This window comes from Pseudophryne corroboree, chromosome 1, assembly GCF_028390025.1.
Source record: "Pseudophryne corroboree isolate aPseCor3 chromosome 1, aPseCor3.hap2, whole genome shotgun sequence".
In the NCBI taxonomy this organism is placed as follows: Eukaryota; Metazoa; Chordata; class Amphibia; order Anura; family Myobatrachidae; genus Pseudophryne; species Pseudophryne corroboree.
The window spans coordinates 321,843,256-321,866,343 of NC_086444.1; the positions used below are offsets into that span (position 1 = coordinate 321,843,256).

Below are 23,088 nucleotides of genomic sequence, written 5' to 3' on the forward strand. Positions count from 1 at the left end.
TCGTCTATAGTGGCGCCCTTGGTGGCACTCACTAAGAAAGGGGCGGATGTTGCTCACTGGTCTTGTGAGGCTAAAGCGGCTTTTGCCCGTCTCAAAAGGGCATTTGTTTCGGCCAAGGTGCTGCGACACCCAGATCCAGAGCGTCCTTTTTTGGTGGAGGTGGATGCCTCTGAGATGGGTATTGGGGCAGTGCTTTCTCAGATGGGAGTGTCTGATAATCGCCTTCATCCCTGTGCTTACTTTTCCCGTAAATTTTCGCCTGCCGAGATGAATTATGACGTGGGTAACCGGGAATTGTTGGCTATTAAGGATGCACTCGAGGAGTGGAGACACTGGCTTGAGGGGGCTAAGTTTGTGGTCTCAATTCTCACTGACCATAAGAATCTGGCATATTTAGAGTCAGCGAAGCGTCTCAATGCCAGGCAGGCACGATGGGCTTTGTTTTTTGCTCGCTTTAATTTTTTGATAACATATCGCCCTGGGTCAAAAAACATCAAGGCTGATGCGCTCTCGCGGAGTTTTGCTCCAATCCAGGAGACCACCGAGGAGCCGTTGCCCATTGTTTCCCCATCATGTATTAAAGTGGGCATAACCCAGGACCTCTTATCATTAGTCCTTAGAGCACAGGAGCAGGCTCCTCCAGACCTTCCGGTAGGTCTTTTGTTTGTGCCTCCTAGGTTAAGACAGCGAGTGTTCCTGGAATTCCATGCCAAGAAGTCGGCAGGTCACCCGGGTATTGCCAGAACTCGGGAGTTGCTATCTAGGGCGGTGTGGTGGCCCTCGGTGGCTAAGGATGTGGATCAGTGGGTTCGGGCATGTGACATCTGTGCCCGAAATAAGACTCCTAGAGGGGTTCCTGTTGGCCCATTACATCCACTCTCTATCCCATCTAAGCCATGGACCCACATTTCAATGGATTTTGTGGTGGACTTGCCCAAATCCTCGGGGATGACAGCCATCTGGGTTGTCGTTGACAGGTTTTCGAAGATGGCGCACTTCGTTCCACTGGTTGGGCTGCCATCAGCCAGACGCCTGTCTGAATTATTTATGCTGCATGTTGTGCGTCTCCACGGGTTGCCACTTGATGTGGTCTCTGACCGCGGATCCCAGTTTGTGGCCAAATTCTGGAGGGCATTTTGTTCCGATCTCCAGATTTCTGTCAGCTTGTCGTCAGGCTACCATCCGCAGTCTAATGGGCAGACTGAAAGGGTGAACCAGTCCTTGGAGCAGTTCCTCAGGTGTTATGTCTCCAAGTGTCAGACTGACTGGGTTGCTCATCTGTCCATGGCGGAGTTTGCCTATAACAACGCGGCTCACTCTGCTACAGGGATCTCTCCCTTCCTTTGTGTGTATGGGCATCATCCTAAGGCCAATTCTTTTGACCCCCTGGACTCCACGCCTGGTGGTTCCTCTGTGGTTTCGGTCCTTAGAGGTATTTGGCGGAAAGTGAAGAAAGCCCTTGTGTCTGTGTCATTAGTGACCAAAAGGGTTTTTGATAAGCGGAAAAGACCCTGCAGCTTCAAATTAGGAGACTTCGTCTGGTTGTCTACCAAGAATTTGAAGTTGAGACAGCCATCTCATAAGTTAGGGCCCCGGTTCATCGGCCCTTATAAGATCACCAGGGTTATCAATCCGGTGGCATTTCAGTTAGATCTGCCCCGTTCTTTGGGTATCAATAAAACATTTCATTGTTCCCTTTTAAAACGGGCGATTAGTAATCCTTCTTCCAGTTGAAGACCTTCCCCTCTTCTGATACGTGGCCAGAGGGAGTTTGTTGTTGAAAGGATTCTTGACTCCAAGGTGGTTCGGGGTCGGCTGTCATTTTTGGTGCACTGGAAGGGGTATGGCCCGGAGGAGCGGTCGTGGGTGCGCAGTTGTGATCTTCATGCCCCCAGACTGATACGCTCTTTCTTCTCGCAGTTCCCCGATAAACCCGGTGGTAGGGGTTCTTTGACCCCTCGTCAGAGGGGGGGTACTGTTAGGGTCTCCTGCCCTGTGCTGCCACGTCGTCATGGCAACCGGGAGACAAGTGCTAGTGGAGTAACCTGAGCGCAGCTGATACTCCGGTTCGGGTCTTTTGCTGTGCAGTGGTTATAGGCTCTGTGCACGGCAGGGGATCCGGTGCTGGTTTTTGTGCTCACAGTCTGTGAGGTCTGAGTGGGGCGTGGACAGCACCTGCTTTATAAGGCCTCTTTTCAGGGTAAGCAGATGCTGCTGAATCTTTGTTGGTTAGTCAGTTCATGAAAGTTAGCCAGTACTGTGTAGCTTTGTATTTGTTTGTTGCTTACTGCAAATAGGCCTGGGGATTTGGTATTACACTCTGCCAATCCAGACCTAGCAGTAAGACTGGAGTCAGTCGTTTAGCTTGCTGGGGTTCTGTTACTACTCTGTGAACTTAGCAAGTTTGCGGCTGTATTCTAAGACTTGCCTGTCTAATCCTGTCTCACTGTGCTAGGTGTCAGGGGTCAGTTTAGTGGCAGTAAGCTAAAACCTGTGCACTGCAAGTGAGAAATAGGATTGTGGAGACTCTCCTTGTGTCTATCATTCCATCTCTGACCAAGGAGTTTACTGCCACACCCGTTGGTAACCCTTTAGGGTTTTGCTGTTGCCCTTAGCAACAGCATTTCGGGTTCTCTATGTATTAAAACACAACATCTTGCTTTTTCCATCTGTGCAGTTCTAATACAAGGGAGATACCCAGTTCCTTAGCCTCTGGGCTTCTCTGTTCACTTTGTGTGTATTTTGTTACCCTATTACCTTCTGTGTACGTTATGTCATATTCCCCAGTTTGTCTGTGAGTCCATTTGTTTTGCATAACAGTTCAAACACCAGTACATTCCTGCAGACACTGGAGTGCATAACAGTTCTGACACCAGTACTTTCCTGCAGGCACTGGTGTGCATAACACATGGACAGATTCCTTATCAACGGATATTGAAACTCTTGATAAGGATACCATTTTACTGACCCTAGGGCATATAAAAGATGCTGTCTTGTATATGAGGGATGCTCAAAGAGACATTAGTATACTGGGTTCCAGGATAAACGCTATGTCTATTTCTGCTAAGCGTGTCTTATGGACCCGACAGTGGACTGGTGATGCCGACTCCAAGAGACATATGGAGTTGTTGCCTTACAAGGGTGAGGAATTGTTTGGAGAGGGACTCTCGGACCTCGTCTCCACGGCTACGGCAGGTAAATCAAATTTTTTGCCATATATTCCCTCACAATCTAAGAAAGCGCCTCATTATCAAATGCAGTCCTTTCATTCCAATAAAAGCAAGAGAGCACGTGGATCGTCCTTTCTTGCCAGAGGTAAGGGCAGAGGGAAAAAGCTGCACAACACAGCTAGTTCCCAGGAACAGAAGTCCTCCCCGGCCTCTGCAAAATCCACCGCATGACGCTGGGGCTCCCCTGAGGGAGTCCGCCCCTGTGGGGGCACGTCTTCGACTGTTCAGCCACGTCTGGGTCCACTCACAGGTGGATTCATGGGCAATAGAAATTGTTTCCCAGGGTTACAAGCTGGAATTCGAAGAGGTTTTTCAAATCGGCCCTACCGAAACACCCCCTGGAAAGGGAGATAGTTGTTATGATTCCAGTACTTCCGACCAGAGGAGATCTTATGACAAAGGCCAGAGTACTGGAAGGGAATGCTGGTTACGGGAGCAGGAAAGCCTAGTAACCCCTGGCGCCCTAACTCCGTTGTCTCGCCCGTGTTATCAGAAATCCCCTGCGAGACTATGGTTGCTTGAGCCCATGGCAGCCGCGTTTGAAGGGCGGATTATGTCTGCCCAACTCCGATGCCCCCTCAGGTCTTAATGGGAGACAAAGGGAAATCCGAGACAGGGTGATAACAAGGGGCCCTCTGACTAAACAACCAGGCCAGGGGCTACAAGCTAACTAAACTTAAACCAGAAGTATGTGCGGACAAACCGCCAGGGAAAAGGACAACCAAAATCCACTAATCCGTTACTCCTACCCAGCACCGCTGGATACCAGAGTGGATTTGTGGGAGCGGAATCCTCCGCAAAAGCTCCGAGACTCAATATAACAAATAATAAATAGTAAGCGGTCAAGCCGCAACACACGGCTACGCCGCGACTCACGAACACCACAGGATGTTAAAGGTGCTCGGTAAGGACTCCAGGAACAGATGACAACTTCCGAGTACTGGACCACTGAGGACAGAAACGACCGGATAGAGCAGGACTGGAAACACTCTCTGCAACAGATACAGCAAACAGGAAGCTATTACCGGCGTCTGTGAGAAGTCCTGAGAGTGCCTTTAAATGGAAGCCCTCCAATCAGGTGCCAGACAGGGCTCATTACAAACATGCCGTGCAGCTGCCATACTGCACGGCCAGGAAACAAGTGTGGTAATTAACTTTGGACCCAGCAACGGGGAACGCGGTCCGACAGTGGCGTCCCCGTTCCTAGGGTCTGTGCGGCTCCGTGCGCCCGGCGTCCAGCGTTGCCAGGGAGCTGGCGGCTGTCCGCATATGGCGTCCCTGGTTGCTAGGCGCCGGGCCGCACTGACGAGCGGACCCTCGGCGCCTAACAGTACCCCCCCCTTGAGGAGGGGTCAAGGAACCCCAAAAGCCAGGTTTCCGAGGAAATTCTCGAAAAAATGCCCTCTTGAGCCTCGGGGCATGGAGATCCTTATCCAGGACCCAAGACCTTTCTTCTGGACCATAACCTCTCCAGTGTACCAGAAAATAAAGCCGACCCCGGGACAACTTGGAATCAAGAACCTTCTCCACCAAGAACTCCTGATGACCCTGTACATCTACTGGTGATTTCCCCTGAGAGATCTTTCGAGGAAATCTACTGGAAGAAACGTATGGTTTCAACAAAGAGCAATGGAACGTATTTCCGATCCGGAGAGCTCTTGGTAAACGTAACCAGAAAGCAACTGGATTGATTTTTTTAATAATATGAAATGGTCCAATAAATTTGGGACCCAATCTGGCTGAGGTTTGTCGAATTTTAATGTTGCGAGTCGACAACCATACCCTATCTCCTACTTTAAAAGTGCAAGGCCGCCGGAGCCTGTCAGAAAATTTTTTCTCCCGAAATGCCGCTTTTCTGAGAGCAAGGTGCACTTTTCTCCAAATGAGTCTGAGATGAGAGGTTAAGGTTATCGAGGAGACAGAGGAATGTTGAAAAAAGGAATTAGCTCTGGGGTGAAAACCAAAAACTGTAAAGAATGGAGACACATTGGTGGAGGAATGACAGGAATTGTTGTAAGCAAACTCCGCCAAAGGAAGACACTCGGACCAATCATTTTGGAGTTTGGCTGAGTACAATCGCAAATACTGTTTTAATGATTGATTAACTCGCTCAGTCTGCCCGTTGGATTGGGGATGGTAGCCAGACGTTAAAGACAATTTCATCTTTAATGAGGCACAAAAAGACTTCCAAAATTGTGCAATGAATTGTGGACCCCGATCAGAAACAATATCAGTAGGTAACCCATGGAGTCTGAAAACATGACGGAGGAACAAAACTGCCAATCCCTGGGCAGATGGCAGTCGGGGAAGAGCAATGAAATGGGCCATCTTGCTAAAACGGTCCACTACTACCCATATGACTCGGCATCCGGCTGACAGAGGGAGGTCTACCACAAAATCCATGGAAATATGAGACCATGGCCTGAGAGGAACATTCAAGGGCATAAGTTGCCCGATAGGCAAGGAACGGGGAACTTTATGCTGTGCACAGACCTGACAAGAAAAAACAAACTCCTTAATGTCTTTAGAAAGACCAGGCCACCATACTGAGCGGGAGACTAATTCCAAAGTCTTAGAGATCCCCGGATGCCCGGCAACTTTGCTATCATGAAACTCAGTCAAAACAGTTGCTCTCAAAAACTCAGGTACATAAAGACGACCAGCAGGAGTATTTCCAGGAGCTTGATGTTGAAGCTGCTTTAACTGGGTAAATAAATCTTGTGTGAGGCCTGCCCGAATGACTGAAGACGGAAGTATGGGAGTAACAGGACTGTTATCATGAACTGGAAGAAAACTGCGTGATAGGGCATCCGCCTTGGTATTCTTGGAACCTGGCCTGAAGGTGATAATGAACTTGAAACGAGTAAAAAATAAAGCCCAACGAGCCTGCCGGGCATTCAGTCGTTTAGCTGATTCGATGTACTGAAGATTTTTGTGATCAGTCAAAACTGAAATGGTATGTGTTGCTCCCTCAAGCCAATGCCTCCACTCCTCGAAAGCCCATTTAATAGCCAGTAATTCCCGGTTACCAACATCGTAGTTGGATTCAGCAGATGAGAATTTCCTAGACATAAAGGCACAAGGATGTAATTCTAGAGAATCCGGATCCTTCTGAGACAGGATAGCCCCTACTCCAACCTCCGAGGCATCAACCTCAACAATGAAAGGCAATTCTGGGTTGGGATGTCTGAGGACTGGGGCTGAGACGAAGGCTTGTTTCAAGGCCTGAAAGGATAACTCAGCTTCACGAGACCAGCTGGTTGGATCCGCTCCCTTCTTAGTAAGTGCCACAATGGGAGCAACCAGGTCGGAAAAAGAATGAATAAATCTTCTATAATAATTCGCAAACCCTAAAAAGCGCTGAATTGCTTTTAAGTTGGTGGGTTGCGCCCAACTAAGGATGGCTTGGAGCTTCTTTGGTTCCATACAGAATCCCCGAGGGGAAATAATGTACCCCAAAAAGGATACCTCTGTGACATGAAATTCACACTTCTCCAGCTTGGCATATAGGTGATTTTCACGTAATTTTTGAAGAACCTGACGCACCTGGGTAACGTGTTGTTCAATAGAGTCAGAATAGATCAAGATATCGTCTAAGTAAACGACCACAAATCTTCCAAGAAAATCACGGAGCACGTCGTTAATGAGATCCTGGAAAACTGCAGGAGCGTTAGACAGGCCGAATGGCATAACCAGATACTCGTAGTGACCCGACTGAGTACTGAATGCCGTTTTCCACTCATCTCCTGACTTGATTCGGATGAGGTTATATGCTCCTCTCAGGTCAATCTTAGAAAAAATCAAAGCCGAACGTAGCTGATCAAAGAGGACAGAAATCAGCGGCAAAGGGTAAGTATTTTTTACTGAGATCTTATTCAAGGCTCTAAAGTCAATGCAAGGTCTGAGTGATCCATCTTTCTTCTCCACAAAGAAGAAGCCTGCACTTAACGGGGATTTAGATGGCCTGATAAATCCTTTCCCTAGGCTCTCTTTAACATACTCATTCATGGCCACAGTTTCTGGTCCGGACAATGCATATAACCTTCCCTTTGGCAAAGTGGCACCAGGAATTAGCTCAATAGCACAATCATAAGGCCGATGGGGAGGCAGAATGTCTGCATTGCCCTTGGAAAATACATCAACAAAATCCTGGTATTCCACAGGAATGGGTTCGGGAATGGCAGCAGCTATTCTGATGGGAAACGTAATACATTCCTTATTACAGATGGTACCCCATTGTGAGATCTCCCCCGACTGCCAATCAATGATGGGATTATGAAAGGCCAGCCAAGGGTGACCCAGAACCACTGGAACTGCAGGGCAGTGGGTAAGGAAAAATTCAATCTTTTCGGAATGAAGAGCTCCTACCGAAAGTAGAACAGGGGGTGTACAGAGAGAAATAACCCCATTGGACAAGGGACTCCCATCTAAACCATGCATGGTGATACGCCTACCCAAGGTTAACTGAGGAATACCTAAGGCCTTGGCCCACGTTAAGTCCATAAAGTTCCCTGCAGCTCCACTGTCAACAAAAGCCGACACCGAAGAACAGAGGCTGCCAAAGGAAACTTTAGCTGGGACTAACAGGGAATTATTCGAGGAGATAAGCTGCAGACCAAAGTGAACCCCCTCACAATTCACTTGGTCGAGGCGTTTCCCGACTTGTTCGGACAATTACGGGCAAAATGTCCCTTACCCCCACAGTACAAAGACCAGAATTTTGCCTTCTGGTTCTTTCTTCAGGAGACAGCTTGGAGAGACCCATCTGCATGGGCTCCTCCAAGTCCACAGGAATGGAAAAAACACAAGGAGAAGACCCGACAGGTGCTCCTTTTTCAGCCCTCCGCTCTCTGAGACGACGATCAATCTTAATAGAAAGCTCCATGAGTTTATCGAGAGTCTCAGGAGCGGGATACTGAAGGAGACTGTCTTTTATAGACTCAGATAAGCCGAGGCGAAACTGACTGCGCAGGGCTGGGTCATTCCAGCCACAGTCGTTCGACCAACGGCGAAACTCCGTACAATAAATCTCTGCGGGATTCCTACCCTGTCTGAGAGCACGCAACTGACTCTCGGCGGATGCCTCTCTATCAGGGCCATCATACAAAAGCCCTAAAGACCCCAGAAAGGCGTCTACAGACAACAATGCCAGATCCTCTGTTCTTAAACCAAAAGCCCAGGTTTGGGGATCCCCCTGAAGTAAAGAAATAATAATTCCGACCCGCTGAGATTCCGTACCTGAGGAGATTGGTCTTAAGCGAAAATAAAGTTTACAAGACTCTTTAAAATTAAAAAAACTGCTTCCTATCCCCAGAAAAACGGTCAGGCAAATGCATTTTCGGTTCAGGGACGACCCTCGGGGAAGTCCGTAAAAGATCTTCCTGCGACTTCACCCGAAGGGAAAGATCCTGAACCATCTGAGTAAGTTCTTGAATCTGGCTAACTAGAAGCTGGCCAGGATTTGGCCCTAAACCAGTGGGATTCATGAGGCCGACAAATCTTCCAAACTGAAATAAGGGAAAAAATCAAACCTTGTTTAATTTTAAGTTTTGGTGTGGCCGGTAATAATGTTATGATTCCAGTACTTCCGACCAGAGGAGATCTTATGACAAAGGCCAGAGTACTGGAAGGGAATGCTGGTTACGGGAGCAGGAAAGCCTAGTAACCCCTGGCGCCCTAACTCCGTTGTCTCGCCCGTGTTATCAGAAATCCCCTGCGAGACTATGGTTGCTTGAGCCCATGGCAGCCGCGTTTGAAGGGCGGATTATGTCTGCCCAACTCCGATGCCCCCTCAGGTCTTAATGGGAGACAAAGGGAAATCCGAGACAGGGTGATAACAAGGGGCCCTCTGACTAAACAACCAGGCCAGGGGCTACAAGCTAACTAAACTTAAACCAGAAGTATGTGCGGACAAACCGCCAGGGAAAAGGACAACCAAAATCCACTAATCCGTTACTCCTACCCAGCACCGCTGGATACCAGAGTGGATTTGTGGGAGCGGAATCCTCCGCAAAAGCTCCGAGACTCAATATAACAAATAATAAATAGTAAGCGGTCAAGCCGCAACACACGGCTACGCCGCGACTCACGAACACCACAGGATGTTAAAGGTGCTCGGTAAGGACTCCAGGAACAGATGACAACTTCCGAGTACTGGACCACTGAGGACAGGAACGACCGGATAGAGCAGGACTGGAAACACTCTCTGCAACAGATACAGCAAACAGGAAGCTATTACCGGCGTCTGTGAGAAGTCCTGAGAGTGCCTTTAAATGGAAGCCCTCCAATCAGGTGCCAGACAGGGCTCATTACAAACATGCCGTGCAGCTGCCATACTGCACGGCCAGGAAACAAGTGTGGTAATTAACTTTGGACCCAGCAACGGGGAACGCGGTCCGACAGTGGCGTCCCCGTTGCTAGGGTCTGTGCGGCTCCGTGCGCCCGGCGTCCAGCGTTGCCAGGGAGCCGGCGGCTGTCCGCATACGGCGTCCCTGGTTGCTAGGCGCCGGGCCGCACTGACGAGCGGACCCTCGGCGCCTAACAATAGTGTTACATGCGATTCACAAATTGTGTCTTCAACAAGTGGTGGTAGAGGTTCCCCTGCTTCAAAGAGGGCAGGGGTACTACTCAACTCTGTTTGTGGTCCCGAAACCGGACGGTTCGGTCAGACCCATTTTAAATTTGAAATCCCTGAACCTTTACTTAAAACGGTTCAAGTTCAAGATGGAATCACTCAGGGTGGTCATCGCCAGCCTAGAAGGGGGAGATTTTTTGGTATCTGTGGACATAAAGGATGCATACCTGCATGTTCCCATATATCCTCCTCATCAGGCGTACCTGAGATTTGCGGTACAGGATTGTCATTACCAATTTCAGACGTTGCCGTTTGGGCTTTCCGCGGCCCCGAGAATTTTCACCAAGGTAATGGCGGAAATGATGGTGCTCCTACGCAAGCAGGGTGTCACAATTATTCCGTACTTGGACGATCTCCTCATAAAAGTGAGATCACGGGAGAAGTTGCTGAACAGCGTATCACTTTCACTGAATGTGTTACAGCGACACAGCTGGATTCTCAATATACCAAAGTCGCAGCTGAATCCTACACCTCGTCTGCCCTTCTTGGGCATGATTCTGGACACAGACTAGAAGAGGGTTTTTCTTCCGACGGAAAAAGCGCAGGAACTCATGACTCTAGTCATGAACCTATTGAAACCAAAACAAGTGTCAGTACATCATTGCTCTCAAGTTCTGGGAAAGATGGTGGCAACATACGAAGCCATTCCATACGGCAGATTCCATGCAAGGACCTTCCAATGGGACCTATTGGACATATGGTCCGGGTCGCATCTGCACCTGCATCAGCGGATCACCCTGTCCCCCAGGGCCAGAGTATCTCTCCTGTGGTGGCTAAACAGTGCTCACCTTCTAGAGGGCCGCAGGTTCGGCATTCAGGACTGGATCCTGGTGACCACGGACGCGAGACTCCGAGGTTGGGGAGCAGTCACACATGGAAGAAATTTCCAAGGACTTTGGTCAAGTCAAGAGACTTGTCTTCACATCAACATCCTGGAACTAAGGGCCATATACAACGCCCTACGTCAAGCGGAGATCTTACTTCGCAATCGACCAGTTCTGATCCAGTCGGACAATGTCACCGCGGTAGCTCATGTAAACCGCCAAGGCGGCACAAGGAGCAGAGTGGCAATGGCGGAAGCCACCAGAATTCTTCGCTGGGCGGAGAATCATGTAAGCGCTCTGTCAGCAGTGTTCATTCCGGGAGTGGACAACTGGGAAGCAGACTTCCTCAGCATACACAATCTGCATCCGGGAGAGTGGGGACTTAATCAGGAAGTCTTCGCGCAGATTGCAAGTCGGTGGGGACTACCCCAAATAGACATGATGGCATCCCGTCTCAACAAAAAGCTACAAAGGTATTGCGCCAGGTCAAGAGACCCTCAGGCGGTAGCTGTGGACGCCCTAGTGACACCGTGGGTGTTCCAGTCGGTATATGTGTTTCCTCCTCTTCCTCTCATACCCAAGGTGTTGAGGATAATAAGAAAAAGAGGAGTGAGAACAATTCTCATTGTTCCAGATTGGCCACGAAGGACCTGGTATCCGGATCTGCAAGAAATGCTCACAGAAGATCCGTGGCCTCTTCCTCTAAGGCAGGACCTGTTACAACAAGGTCCCTGTCTGTTCCAAGACTTACCGCGGCTGCGTTTGAAGGCATGGCGGTTGAACGCCGGATCCTAGCGGAAAAGGGTATTCCGGATGAGGTCATTCCTACGCTAATAAAGGCTAGGAAGGCAGTGACGTCTAAACATTATCTATTATCTATTATATGGCGAAAATATGTTTCTTGGTGTGAGGCCAGGAATGCTCCTACGGAGGAATTCCATCTAGGCCGTTTTCTTCACTTCCTACAAACGAGTGAATTTGGGCCTAAAATTAGGCTCCATTAAAGTTCAAATTTCGGCCTTCTCCATTTTCTTTCAAAAGGAATCGGCCTCTGTACCCGAAGTACAGACTTTTGTGAAGGGAGTACTGCATATTCAGCCTCCTTTTGTACCTCCGGTGGCGCCTTGGGACCTTAACGTGTTAAGTTTCCTTAAGTGTCATTGGTGTGAACCACTGAAAACAGTGGAGTTGAAATATCTCACTTGGAAGGTAGTCATGTTGTTGGCCTTGGCTTCGGCTAGGCGAGTTTCGGAATTGGCGGCTTTATCACATAAAAGCCCCTATCTGGTTTTCCATATGGATAGAGCGGAGTTGCGGACCCATCCTCAATTCCTACCTAAGGTGGTCTCATCCTTTCATATGAACCAACCTATTGTCGTGCCTGTGGCTACTCGTGACTTGGAGGATTCCGAGTCCCTTGATGTGGTCAGGGCTTTGAAAATTTACGTGGCCAGAACGGCTAGGATCAGAAAAACAGAAGCACTGTTTGTCCTGTATGCAGCCAACAAGGTTAGCGGCCCTGCTTCAAAGCAGACTATTGCTCGCTGGATCTGTAACACGATCCAGCAGGCGCATTCTATGGCAGGATTGGCGTTGCCAAAATCGGTTAAGGCCCATTCCACTAGGAAGGTGGGCTCGTCTTGGGCGGCTGCCCGAGGGATCTCGGCACTACAGCTGTGTCGAGCTGCTACTTGATCGGGGTCAAACAACTTTGCAAAGTTTTATAAGTTTGATACCCTGGCTGAGGAGGACCTCCTGTTTGCTCAATCGGTGCTGCAGAGTCATCCGCACTCTCCCGCCCGTTTGGGAGCTTTGGTATAATCCCCATGGTCCTTACGGAGTCCCAGCATCCTCTAGGACGTTAGAGAAAATAAGATTTTAAACCTACCGGTAAATATTTTTCTCGTAGTCCGTAGAGGATGCTGGGCACCCGTCCCAAGTGCGGACTACTTCTGCAAGACTTGTATATAGTTATTGCTTATATAAGGGTTATGTTATAGTTTCATCGGTCTTGGACTGATGTTATGTTGTTTTTTCATGCTGTTAACTGGGTAGTATATCACAAGTTATACGGTGTGATTGGTGTGGCTGGTATGAATCTTGCCCTTCGATTACAAAAATCCTTTCCTTGTACTGTCTGTCTCCTCTGGGCACAGTTTCTCTAACTGAGGTCTGGAGGAGGGGCATAGAGGGAGGAGCTAGTGCACACCCAGAGTCAAAGTCTTTCTTAAAGTGCCCATGTCTCCTGCGGAGCCCGTCTATCCCCATGGTCCTTACGGAGTCCCATCATCCTCTACGGACTACGAGAAAAAGATTTACCGGTAGGTTTAAAATCTTATTTTTTCCCACTCGGGTTTATTCATGAAGCAGTGAAAAAAGTGGAGAAGTGTGCCTGTTGCCCATGGCAACCAATCAGCTGCTCCGTACAATTGTATCATATGTAAACTATAAATGTTTTGTCAATGCTGATTGGTTGCCATGGGCAACTTCTCCGCTCGCTGACTTCTCCTCTCTTTTTTTCACTGCTTCATGAATAGACCCCTAAATTTTGTGAGATGAGGCCATGTCACCAAAGGCTTGGGCATGTGCTGCTCTCTAATGGCTGTCATGCTGCAACCTTTGGCAGAAGGCTCTAACATCTTGTCACAATGATTTTCCAAGTAACCAACTTAAAATGAACCTAATGTAAATTTACTGATCTGTTGTTTTTTGCGCTTTTCAAAAATATTATGTTTTTGCATATGTAAATAGCTAAACTTACTGAATGGTTGGTTGAACACTTTTTTTTATTCCGAATTAGGAAGATATTGGCATGTGTTTCTTATTTTACAGGCTGGATGGATGATGTGGAACTGGTTAATTACAGCAATAGCCACTGGAGCCTCTGTGGTGCTGTATGATGGCTCTCCTCTTGTGCCCAGTCTAAATGTGCTATGGGATCTTGTGGACAGACTCGGGTAAATCACATCCCAGCTCAATTATACAATGTACAGTACACCCATCAGACATAACATTAAAAGCACTTGCCTAATATTGTGTAGGCCCCTTCATGCGGCCAAAACAGCTCTGACCTGTCAAAGCGTGAACTCCACTAGACCTCTGAAGGTGTCTTGTGGTATCTGGCACCAAGACATTAGCAGATCCTTTAAGTCCTGTAAGTTGCAAGGTGGGGCCTCCATGTTTCGGACTTGGTTTTCAGGAATGTCCAACAGATACTTGATTGGTTGAGAGTTGGGAATTTGGAGGCCAAGTCATCACCTTGAACTCTTTTTGGTATATTCAATTGAAGTCGAAACTGCCGCCTCGTCGGAAAGACTGCAGTTTCCGACTGATTTAGGTTGGAAGGGGTTCCGACCTATTCAATAGGGGCTGTTATTTTCAGACAAGTCGGGAATTCCTGACATGTCGGAAAACACGTGTATTGGTGGAATAGCCGCGGCTCCACGTGCTTTTGTCGGAAACGCGGCCAAATCCGACAGGTTTTGGCCCCATTTCCGACAATCTCAATCCGACTTAAAAAAAAGTCGGATGAGGAGATGAGATTGGGAGCGGGCTGATGTTTTGAGGAGTGTGGGGACGAGACGGCGGGCGGGTGAGGAGGACGGGAGAGGAGATGGAGCGGGAACGGGTGAGGGTTAGGAGGAGCTGCGGGGAGGAGACTGGTGCCAGAGCCGGGACCTCGCTTGCTGGAACCGGGTGCCGTGAGGTATAGTGGCGGCGCCCCACACTCCTGCTCTCCCCGCCGCGATGACCGGAGGGCGCATGTCACTGTCCTTTCAGACATGTCAATCCGACTTTAAAAAAAATTATTAATTGAATAGTGCTTTGTTAGATCCTGACAATGCTTGTCGGAAAGGATCCGACTTGAATTGAATATACCACTTTGTCATGTTCCTCAAACAATTCATAAACAATTTTGCAGTGTGGCAGGGCACATTATCCAGCTGAAAGAAGCAACTGCCAGCAGAGTATATCGTTGCCATGGACGGGTGTACTTGGTTTGCAACAATGTTTAGGCAGGTGGTCCAGTACTTTTCAAAGTAACATCCACATGAATGGCAGGGCCCAAGCTTTCCCAGCAGAACATTGCCCAGAGCATCACACTGCCTCCACAGGCTTTCCTTCTTCCCATAGTGCATCCTGGTGCCATCTCTTCCCCAGGTAAACTGCGTACACGCAGCTGGCCGTTCATATGATGTAAAAAGTTAATTCTGGCTACGATACAAAGGTGTCAGAACACACAGTGCATCTTAGCTTGGTACATATGGGGCTGAGTAGCCGCTGAATGGTCAGAATGCTGATGTGAGCATTAGAACTGGACCATGGAAGATGACCTGCCCAGATAAAATTAATGTGTTCTTTCTGTAATTTGTGCTACAGTAACTCTTCTGTGGGATCAGATCAGATGTGCTAGCCTTTGCTCCCCATGCGCATTAATAAACCTTAGTTACCCATGACCCTGTCGCCGGTTATTCTACCTTGAATTACTTTTGGTAGGTACTTACCACTTCATACTGGGATCAGCCCACAAGATCTTTTGGAGATGCTCTGACTCAGCTGTCTAGCCATCACAATTTGGGCCTTGTCAAAGATCCTTACATCCTTACATTTGCCCGTTTTTCCTGCTTCCAACACATCAACTTCAAAACGACTTATCACTTGTGGCCAAATATATCCCGCCACTAGACAGGTGCCATTGTAACAAGATAGCCAACGTTATTCGCTTAACCTGTCAATGGTTTTATGTCTGAAGGGTGTATAAAGGTGGGTACACACTGGAAGATATATCTGCCGATCAATTGATCGGCAGATATATCTATGGACGGATCGGGCAGTGTGCTGTGCATACACACTGCCCGATCCGTCGGGGACTGACGTCATGAACTGGGCGGGCGTGTACACACGCCCGCTTAGTTCAGTTGTCAATCACCACAGGCCGCCGCAGCACGGCCGACCGCCCGTACACACACAGCGACGCGCCAATATATCGGTAGATATATTGCCTGTCGGCTGTGCTGCAGGGCCGACGCGATACATGTGTGAACGACTGAGTTCACAGAGGTATCGGCCGTACACACTGGCCGACAGACCTGCGATATATATATCGGCCAGTGTGTACCAACCTTAAGTCCTGCAAAGTTGCATAGAAATATCCATATAGATAACACTGTAACAATGGGGGTAATTCTGAGTTGATCGCAGCAGGAATTTTGTTAGCAGTTGGGCAAAACCATGTGCACTGCAGGAAGGGCAGATATAACTTGTGCAGAGAGAGTTAGATTTGGGTGTGGTGTGTTCAATCTGCAATCTAAATTGCAGTGTAAAAATAAAGCAGCCAGTATTTACCCTGCACAGAAACAAAATAACCCACCCAAATCTAACTCTCTGCAAATGTTATATCTGCCCCCCCACCCCTGCAGTGCACATGGTTTTGCCCAACTGCTAAAAAATTTCCTGCTGCGATCAACTTGGAATTACCCCCAATGTGCAGTCTCTTATGTCCACTGATAAGCACAGATGAATCTATGGGTAATGAAGCAGTGACTATACAGGTACTATGTGTGAGGATCTGTCTTTAGTAATATTTTACGGCCATAATCTAATCTTGTGACTTTAGTAAATGTGGACCATTATTTTGCTAACATGAAGAAACATTTGAGGAAATGATCAAGATACATGATTATTTATTCCAACATATCCAAAAGTCTCTCAAAACCCTTATAGCTGCATTAGCATAATAGTGGCAATAAGATATACTTTATGGAGAGTTTTATTGTCACTTCTTGGGACTGATTAAGAGTTGGCCATAGGTCCCCCTGCAACACCTAGAATAGTAGAATTTGTTATCTATAGATGTCTGGGTACATATGTTTTCTATCACTACATGTATTACCATATTTGTATTGTTAACCCTACTAGACACTGGGGGTAATTCAGAGTTGAACCGCTGCGTGCGAATGGGTCGGAATGACCCCCATGGTTGTGCCCAACTGCTAACAAATTTGCTGCTGCGATCAACTCTGAATTAGGCCCATTGTGTGGGAGATTGTCAGGTGTATAATATTAGTTTCTGTACTTAATGCTGCGTGCCGTATTTCCTGTTGACATTTTGGTGTGAGTTCTGATGAAAGGTTATATCCCACAGAGATTACTTTTTCCTATGAAATGTTAGTTATCCAGTCTCTAGGTCGACCACACTTAGGTCAACACTGTCTAGGTCGACCACTATTGGTCGACAGTAAGTAGGTTGACATGGTTTCTAGGTCAACATGACAAAATGTTGACATGGTTTTTTTTTTCTTCATTTTTTTAACTTTTTCATACTTTACAATCCACGTGGACCACAATTGGGAATGGTAACATGTGCCGAGTGTTGCACTAATTGGGGATCCTGGTCACTGTACAGAGAAAACGACACCAAAAAGAGTGCAAAATCTCATGTCGACCTTCTGTCATGTTGACCTAGAACATGTCGACCTAGAGTCCCTCTCGACCTAGAAACCATGTCGACCTTACTGTCGACCAATAGTGGTCGACCTAGACACTGTCGACCTAATTGTGTTCGACCTTGCATACCACACCCAAAATGTTAATATAGGGGGTAATTCAGAGTTGATCTCAGCAGCAAATTTGTTAGCAGTTGGGCAAAACCATGTTCACTGCAGGGCGGGCAGATATAACATTTGCAGAGAGAGTTAGATTTGGGTGGGTTATTTTGTTTCTGTGCAGAGTAAATACTGGCTGCTTTATTTTTACACTGCAATTTAGATTTCAGTTTGAACACACCCCACCCAAATCTAACTCTCTCTGCACATGTTATATCTGCCCCACCTGCAGTGCACATGGTTTTGCCCAACTGCTTTTGCTGATGCTATCAACTCAGAATTAGGCCCATAGTCTTTGAAATACTATTGGTTTTAACAAAGCAGTTCAAATCCTACTCCCTTAAATCAACTTTTTTACTTTTAAGAGACAGGTTCAAATTGTTGCTATATGTGTTATAACATGTGTAAGTTACTGATCCCGAAGAACAGCAAATAGAAAAAGCTGGATGAGATGTAGGTTTAATGTGCAAAATGCAGTAGGGTTCCTCTAGGAGGTATTTGATTGGCTTATTTAGCCCAAATCTGCTGGCGAATTTCAATCCTCTGTCTAATAATGACTATTTTGAGGTATGTATGCGGTCACTGAATGCAGCACACGATAACACTCTACAATAGCTCTTGATTATATATCTTAAATATAGGACTATGCTAGATGCCATTGTGTGTCTGCAATCAAGAAAGAATATCGTTTTGTATTTCTTTAGTGTACACATGGGGAAAGATAATAGAACTGCCATGTCAGAAGCATTTGCATGGTGTATATTCTGTTTTTCTTATGTACAACATATTTTATATAACAAAACAGAGATTGCAAAAAAAAAAAAAGAACTGCCAGGTCAGAGGAGTTTAGTTAGGTTCTTTGTAGCAGGGGGCACTTCCTCCTCAGATGACATCGATCAATAGTGCTCCTGCCTCTAACAGCCAAAATCATTGTCTGAATATGAGGACTTCCCTGGAAAGACATCTCTTATACCTAAAATCCTTGCCTACAAAGTTCTACTTTCAAAGCAGCAGGTCCCGCGCAGGCGTGAAGTAACGCCCATCGATATTTTGCATCTGCTGTTACAGTTGCTTCGAGACCTTGTATCAGGCCGTGTCTGATTAGCAGCTTTAAACCAAGTGTGATACATAATTGAATGTCTTTTCTTAATCATTTCCTGTTATATAAAATACCGCAGCTGAACTATGTTATCATTTGTTTCTAATTACAAGCCAGACTTTTGTTTTGCAGGATAACCATTTTGGGAACTGGGGCCAAATGGTTGACTGTACTAGAGGAGAAAAATCTCAACCCATGTAAGTGTTGTAGATATATATTTTGTGTTACTATCTTATTAAATCACTCATTAGATAATCATTTTGTTTATACATATTTAGACTACTACAGTACACAATGGGAGACATTTAAGTGTTCTGTTGTGCAGGTAAATAATTGTTAAATAAAATAAATAAAGCTGGTGTCTGATGTTTTGCTTACATGTTTTAATTATACTTGAAAAATTCCCCAATCTGGTATGAGATTTTGGGAATTAGAAGTATCTGGAAGAAAATGGGGCAGGTTTATGGAAACGGTCCTACATGCAATGCTATAGGCAAGGAGGTTTTGCACATTGCAACTTTACTTTTTGTAGCAATTTTTTTGGTTGTTGTCAGCAGTACCATCTTTTTCGCACAGTTACTTGTTTACATGGACTTCCATATTCTTGTGATTGGACATATTCAAACGTCTGTGTGGGAAGGCAACTGCTAGCATAATAATGTCTTTATGAATTAAGTGTACCAGTGAGATGTTAAGTTACCTTCACAGTAGGGCCCATGTGCCAAAGGACGCTAGTGATTATCAGCACATATTCATTTAGCATATTCAGCCTAATCACCTTGGCTGCAGTGCTATTTCAGCTCCTTTGTCCCTAAACTGTGCACATTGGGAGCATTTTCGTAGAAGTATTATTAAGTTCAGTTCGGTACTGGAAAAATTACGATATACCCCAGGGATGTTACTGATTGAATGGTCAATTTAGGGAAAAAAATGCAGCTTAATAAAAGAATAATCTTTGCTGCAAATATGACAAACAGCCCCTCTTGGCAGGTCCAGTGAGACTCTTCTAGCGTTGTGTGTCTTATTTGCTCTTATTTGCTGAAAATGCACCTTTCTCGTTACGCAATGAGAATAGGACGCACAAGGAGACTGTGCTGATTAATGTGTTATATGTCACTTGCATACCTGTGTGCGACTGAGTCTCTGAATCTGTATACAAAGTTCTACTATGTACTGTTCTGCGCCGTCTACAGGTTCAGTCACACAATATACAAGTGTCATATATGTGTCGTATATCAAGACGCATTTTCGCAAAAAATGACACTCAACGTTAGCAGGGTTGCACATGACCTGGCGGCTCACTCACACCATGCAATTCGCGATACATGGTGTATTTAGGGAATATATATAAGGACAAATCTGTGCTCTGTGAGCATTGCCAATTCTTGATTTATTCTATTTATATAGTAAAACCTACTGCCACAATGAGACAACGGGTTCATCTAAAACACTAAAATTGTGTGTGCACTGTGCTATAGATGTGTCCTCTTACATCTTTGCTCCGTGAGCTATAAGTCGCGTTACACATAACACTTGGTTTCCTGGAAAACACTGTAACATGGCATTTACAGATACAGCTGCAATTAAAGACAGAATATAGGCATGCTACATATCCTTTTAATCAGCAGGATCTGTTTGTGCGTCCTGTTTCATTACTTTGTGACTAAGATGATTTTTTATGGGGAAAACAGAGCAAAAGACCGCTACTGAGTCCCGCCACGGCATGACGTGACTTGAAGGACTGTTTAGCGTGTGTCAGGTTCTGTTTAGTTTGTGTCCCGGAGGGGGCGCTAGTGGGTCAGTGGTAGTAATGTGGAGGAAGTAAGGAGGCCGGATTGGATTCCTGCGCATGTGCGCAAAGTGGTTTTATTAAACAATAAGTTAAAACAGTATGGCAGCAGAAATAATAACAGTAACGATGCAAATGAGAATGAGCAGCGTGGAAGCTGAGAGTCTATGGCAAAGTTTGTATAATGAGTTCAATCGATCAGGGGATCGATGTGTCGGTATGGGAACCGATAGTTGTTGGACCGTGGAGCCAGCAGAGATGTTGATGGGAATAGCAAACCTGGTAGCAATTGCAGGAGACGAGTGTTAAAGTTCTCAGTGCAGTTTGAATAACACTGGCAGCTTGCAGGCTGATGAACAGGTGTAGATGACGAGATGCACCTGGAGGAGAGTCTCTACTGCAGAGGCTGGAGCACACTGTAGCTGGTAAAGGTGTGAAGCCAAAACTCAAGTGCAAGGGTTGCTGGTGCTTGTGGTTCCACGGTAGTACAGGAACAAACTGGAAGGCAAAGCAGGTAAACGGAGGAACTGGAGAACGGAGCCAGAGACACGGGTCATAGGAGTGACACGAAGTCCAGGACAAGGACTGACTCACCCTGCTGCTCCTGATATACCCCCCGGTCTGCAGGCATTGGCTGGCAGGGAAACGAGGAGGTGCGGCCAAGCTCCGGATTGGCCGATGCGGCAGTCTGAGGTAAGCTGTCATGGCGGCGCCCATGCCGCGGCCCGGCTGGAACGTGGTGTGCATGCACGCCCGCTGACAACAGGAGCGTTCCTAGGCCCAGGATGGCATCCGGCGACAGGGAGACCAGCGACAGCGAGACGTAGGGACCCCGGACGGAGTCCGCACCGACGGACAGATGCAGCTGTGGTAAGTCGATTCCTGACAGTACCCCCTCCTTTACGGGTGGGCACCGAACACCCACGTCGCTTGGAAGGATGAGTTCTATGGAAAACATGGACCAACCTTGGAGCATGGACATCTGTAGCATTTACCCAACTCCTCTCCTCAGGACCATAACCGGACCAGTCGATGAGATATTGCAGACGACCGTACCGGCAACGGGAATCCAGAACCTTCTCTATTTCGAACTCAATGCCCCGCTGGGTTCGTATTTTGGGACCAACTGGAAGAGCTCTTTGGAAACGATTCAGGATCAAAGGTGGAAACGATTCAGGATCAAAGGTCTGAGGAGAGAGACATGAAAGGCATTAGGTATTCGTAAAGAAGGAGGCAATTTGAGCTTGTAGGCCACAGGACTGATGACTTTGTCAATGGGAAATGGACCAATGAAGCGTGGTGCAAACTTCATCGTCGGCACTCTAAGACGAATATTCCGAGTGGAAAGCCAAACCTTATCTTTGGGTTTTAGGCTGGGAACTGCACGTCTTTTGCGGTCGGCAAAGAACTTGTATCGACTTGAAGCCTTTTTAAGGCAAACATGAATGTTCCTCCAAGTTGATGAAAACTGACTTAGAACAGAAGTGGCTGCAGGAACATCGATGTTAGGAAGGTCTTGGAAATCTGGGACACGAGGATGTTGTCCATATACAGCAAAGAACGGAGTGGTTTCCGTGGCAGTATGATAGCGAAAGTTGTGAGCGAATTCAGCCCACGGAAGCAGGTCTACCCAGTCATCTTGGTAAGATGAAACATAAAGTCGCAAAAAGGTCTCCAATTCTTGATTCACCCTTTCCGTCTGTCCATTCGTCTGAGGGTGGTAGGCTGACGAAAACTTAAGGTTGACTTGCAGGGCAGAACAAAGGGCTCTCCAAAATCTTGCCATGAACTGAACTCCACGGTCAGATATAATTTCAGTGGGCAGTCCATGTAAACGAAAGATCTCCCGTAGGAAGACTTGAGCAAGTTTCGGAGCAGAAGGAAGACCTTGGAGTGGAACAAAATGGGCTATTTTGGTAAACCTGTCGACAACTACCCAGATGATATTGAATCCTTGAGAGGAGGGAAGATCAGAGATAAAGTCCATGGACAGGTGTGACCAAGGACGGCTGGGTACTGATAACGGCTGTAACTGACCTGCCGGAGACTGACGGGGAGTCTTGTGTTGATCACACTTGGAGCAGGACGCCACGAAGTCCTTGATGTCGACCTTCATTTTCGCCACCAGTAAGTTTCAGACAGGAACTTGAAAGTCTTTAGGACACCAGGATGCCCAGTGAACTTAGACTGATGAGCCCAAGACAGTAACTTGGAACGAAGCTCAGGAGAAACAAAAATCTTGCCAGGAGGCGGAACAGGAGTAACTTGAGACGAAGCAAACACAACTGGATTCAGAATGGAATGCGGAACTGGATCAGACGTCTCCTCTTCGGATTCCATAGATCGAGACAGAGCATCAGCTTTGTTATTCTGAGAACCTGGGCGGAAATGAAGCTTGAAGTTGAAACGAGAAAAGAACATAGCCCACCGGGACTGGCGAGGATTAAGACACTGGGCTGCCTTTAAGTAGAGCAAGTTCTTGTGATCCGTATAGATGTTAAATGGAAACTTTGCCCCTTCCAGGAGATACCTCCACTCCTCAAGAGCCAGCTTGATCGCCAGTAATTCTTGGTCACCGATGGAATAATTAGCTTCCGCAGGAAGGAATTTGCGAGAGAAGAACCCACAAGGATGAATCTTCCCATCAGCCCCTATTTGGGAAAGAACAGCTCCAACTCCCACTGTAGACGCATCTACCTCCAACTCGAATGGCTTGTCCACATCTGGTTGCGACAGAACTGGGGCGGACATAAAAGCCTGCTTGATTTTTTGAAACGCAGCCAAGGCATCTTCTGGCCAGTTGGAATGATCTGCCCCCTTTCGAGTTAGGCTGGTAATAGGAGCAATGAGAGTTGAGAATCCTCTGATGAACTTCCTATAATAATTAGCGAATCCCAGGAATCGCTG

The 23,088-nt window shown here is 47.0% G+C and overlaps 1 protein-coding gene across 1 annotated transcript in view; it reads left to right on the top strand.

Moving 5' to 3' along the window:
• AACS (acetoacetyl-CoA synthetase) overlaps positions 1–23,088 on the top strand; it is a 386,016-nt gene that overhangs the window by 302,113 nt on the left and 60,815 nt on the right. The window contains exons 10-11 of the mRNA XM_063964600.1: positions 13,521–13,645; positions 18,525–18,589. Coding sequence (XP_063820670.1) covers positions 13,521–13,645; positions 18,525–18,589 — 190 coding nt within the window. The remainder of the gene's footprint in view (positions 1–13,520; positions 13,646–18,524; positions 18,590–23,088) is intronic.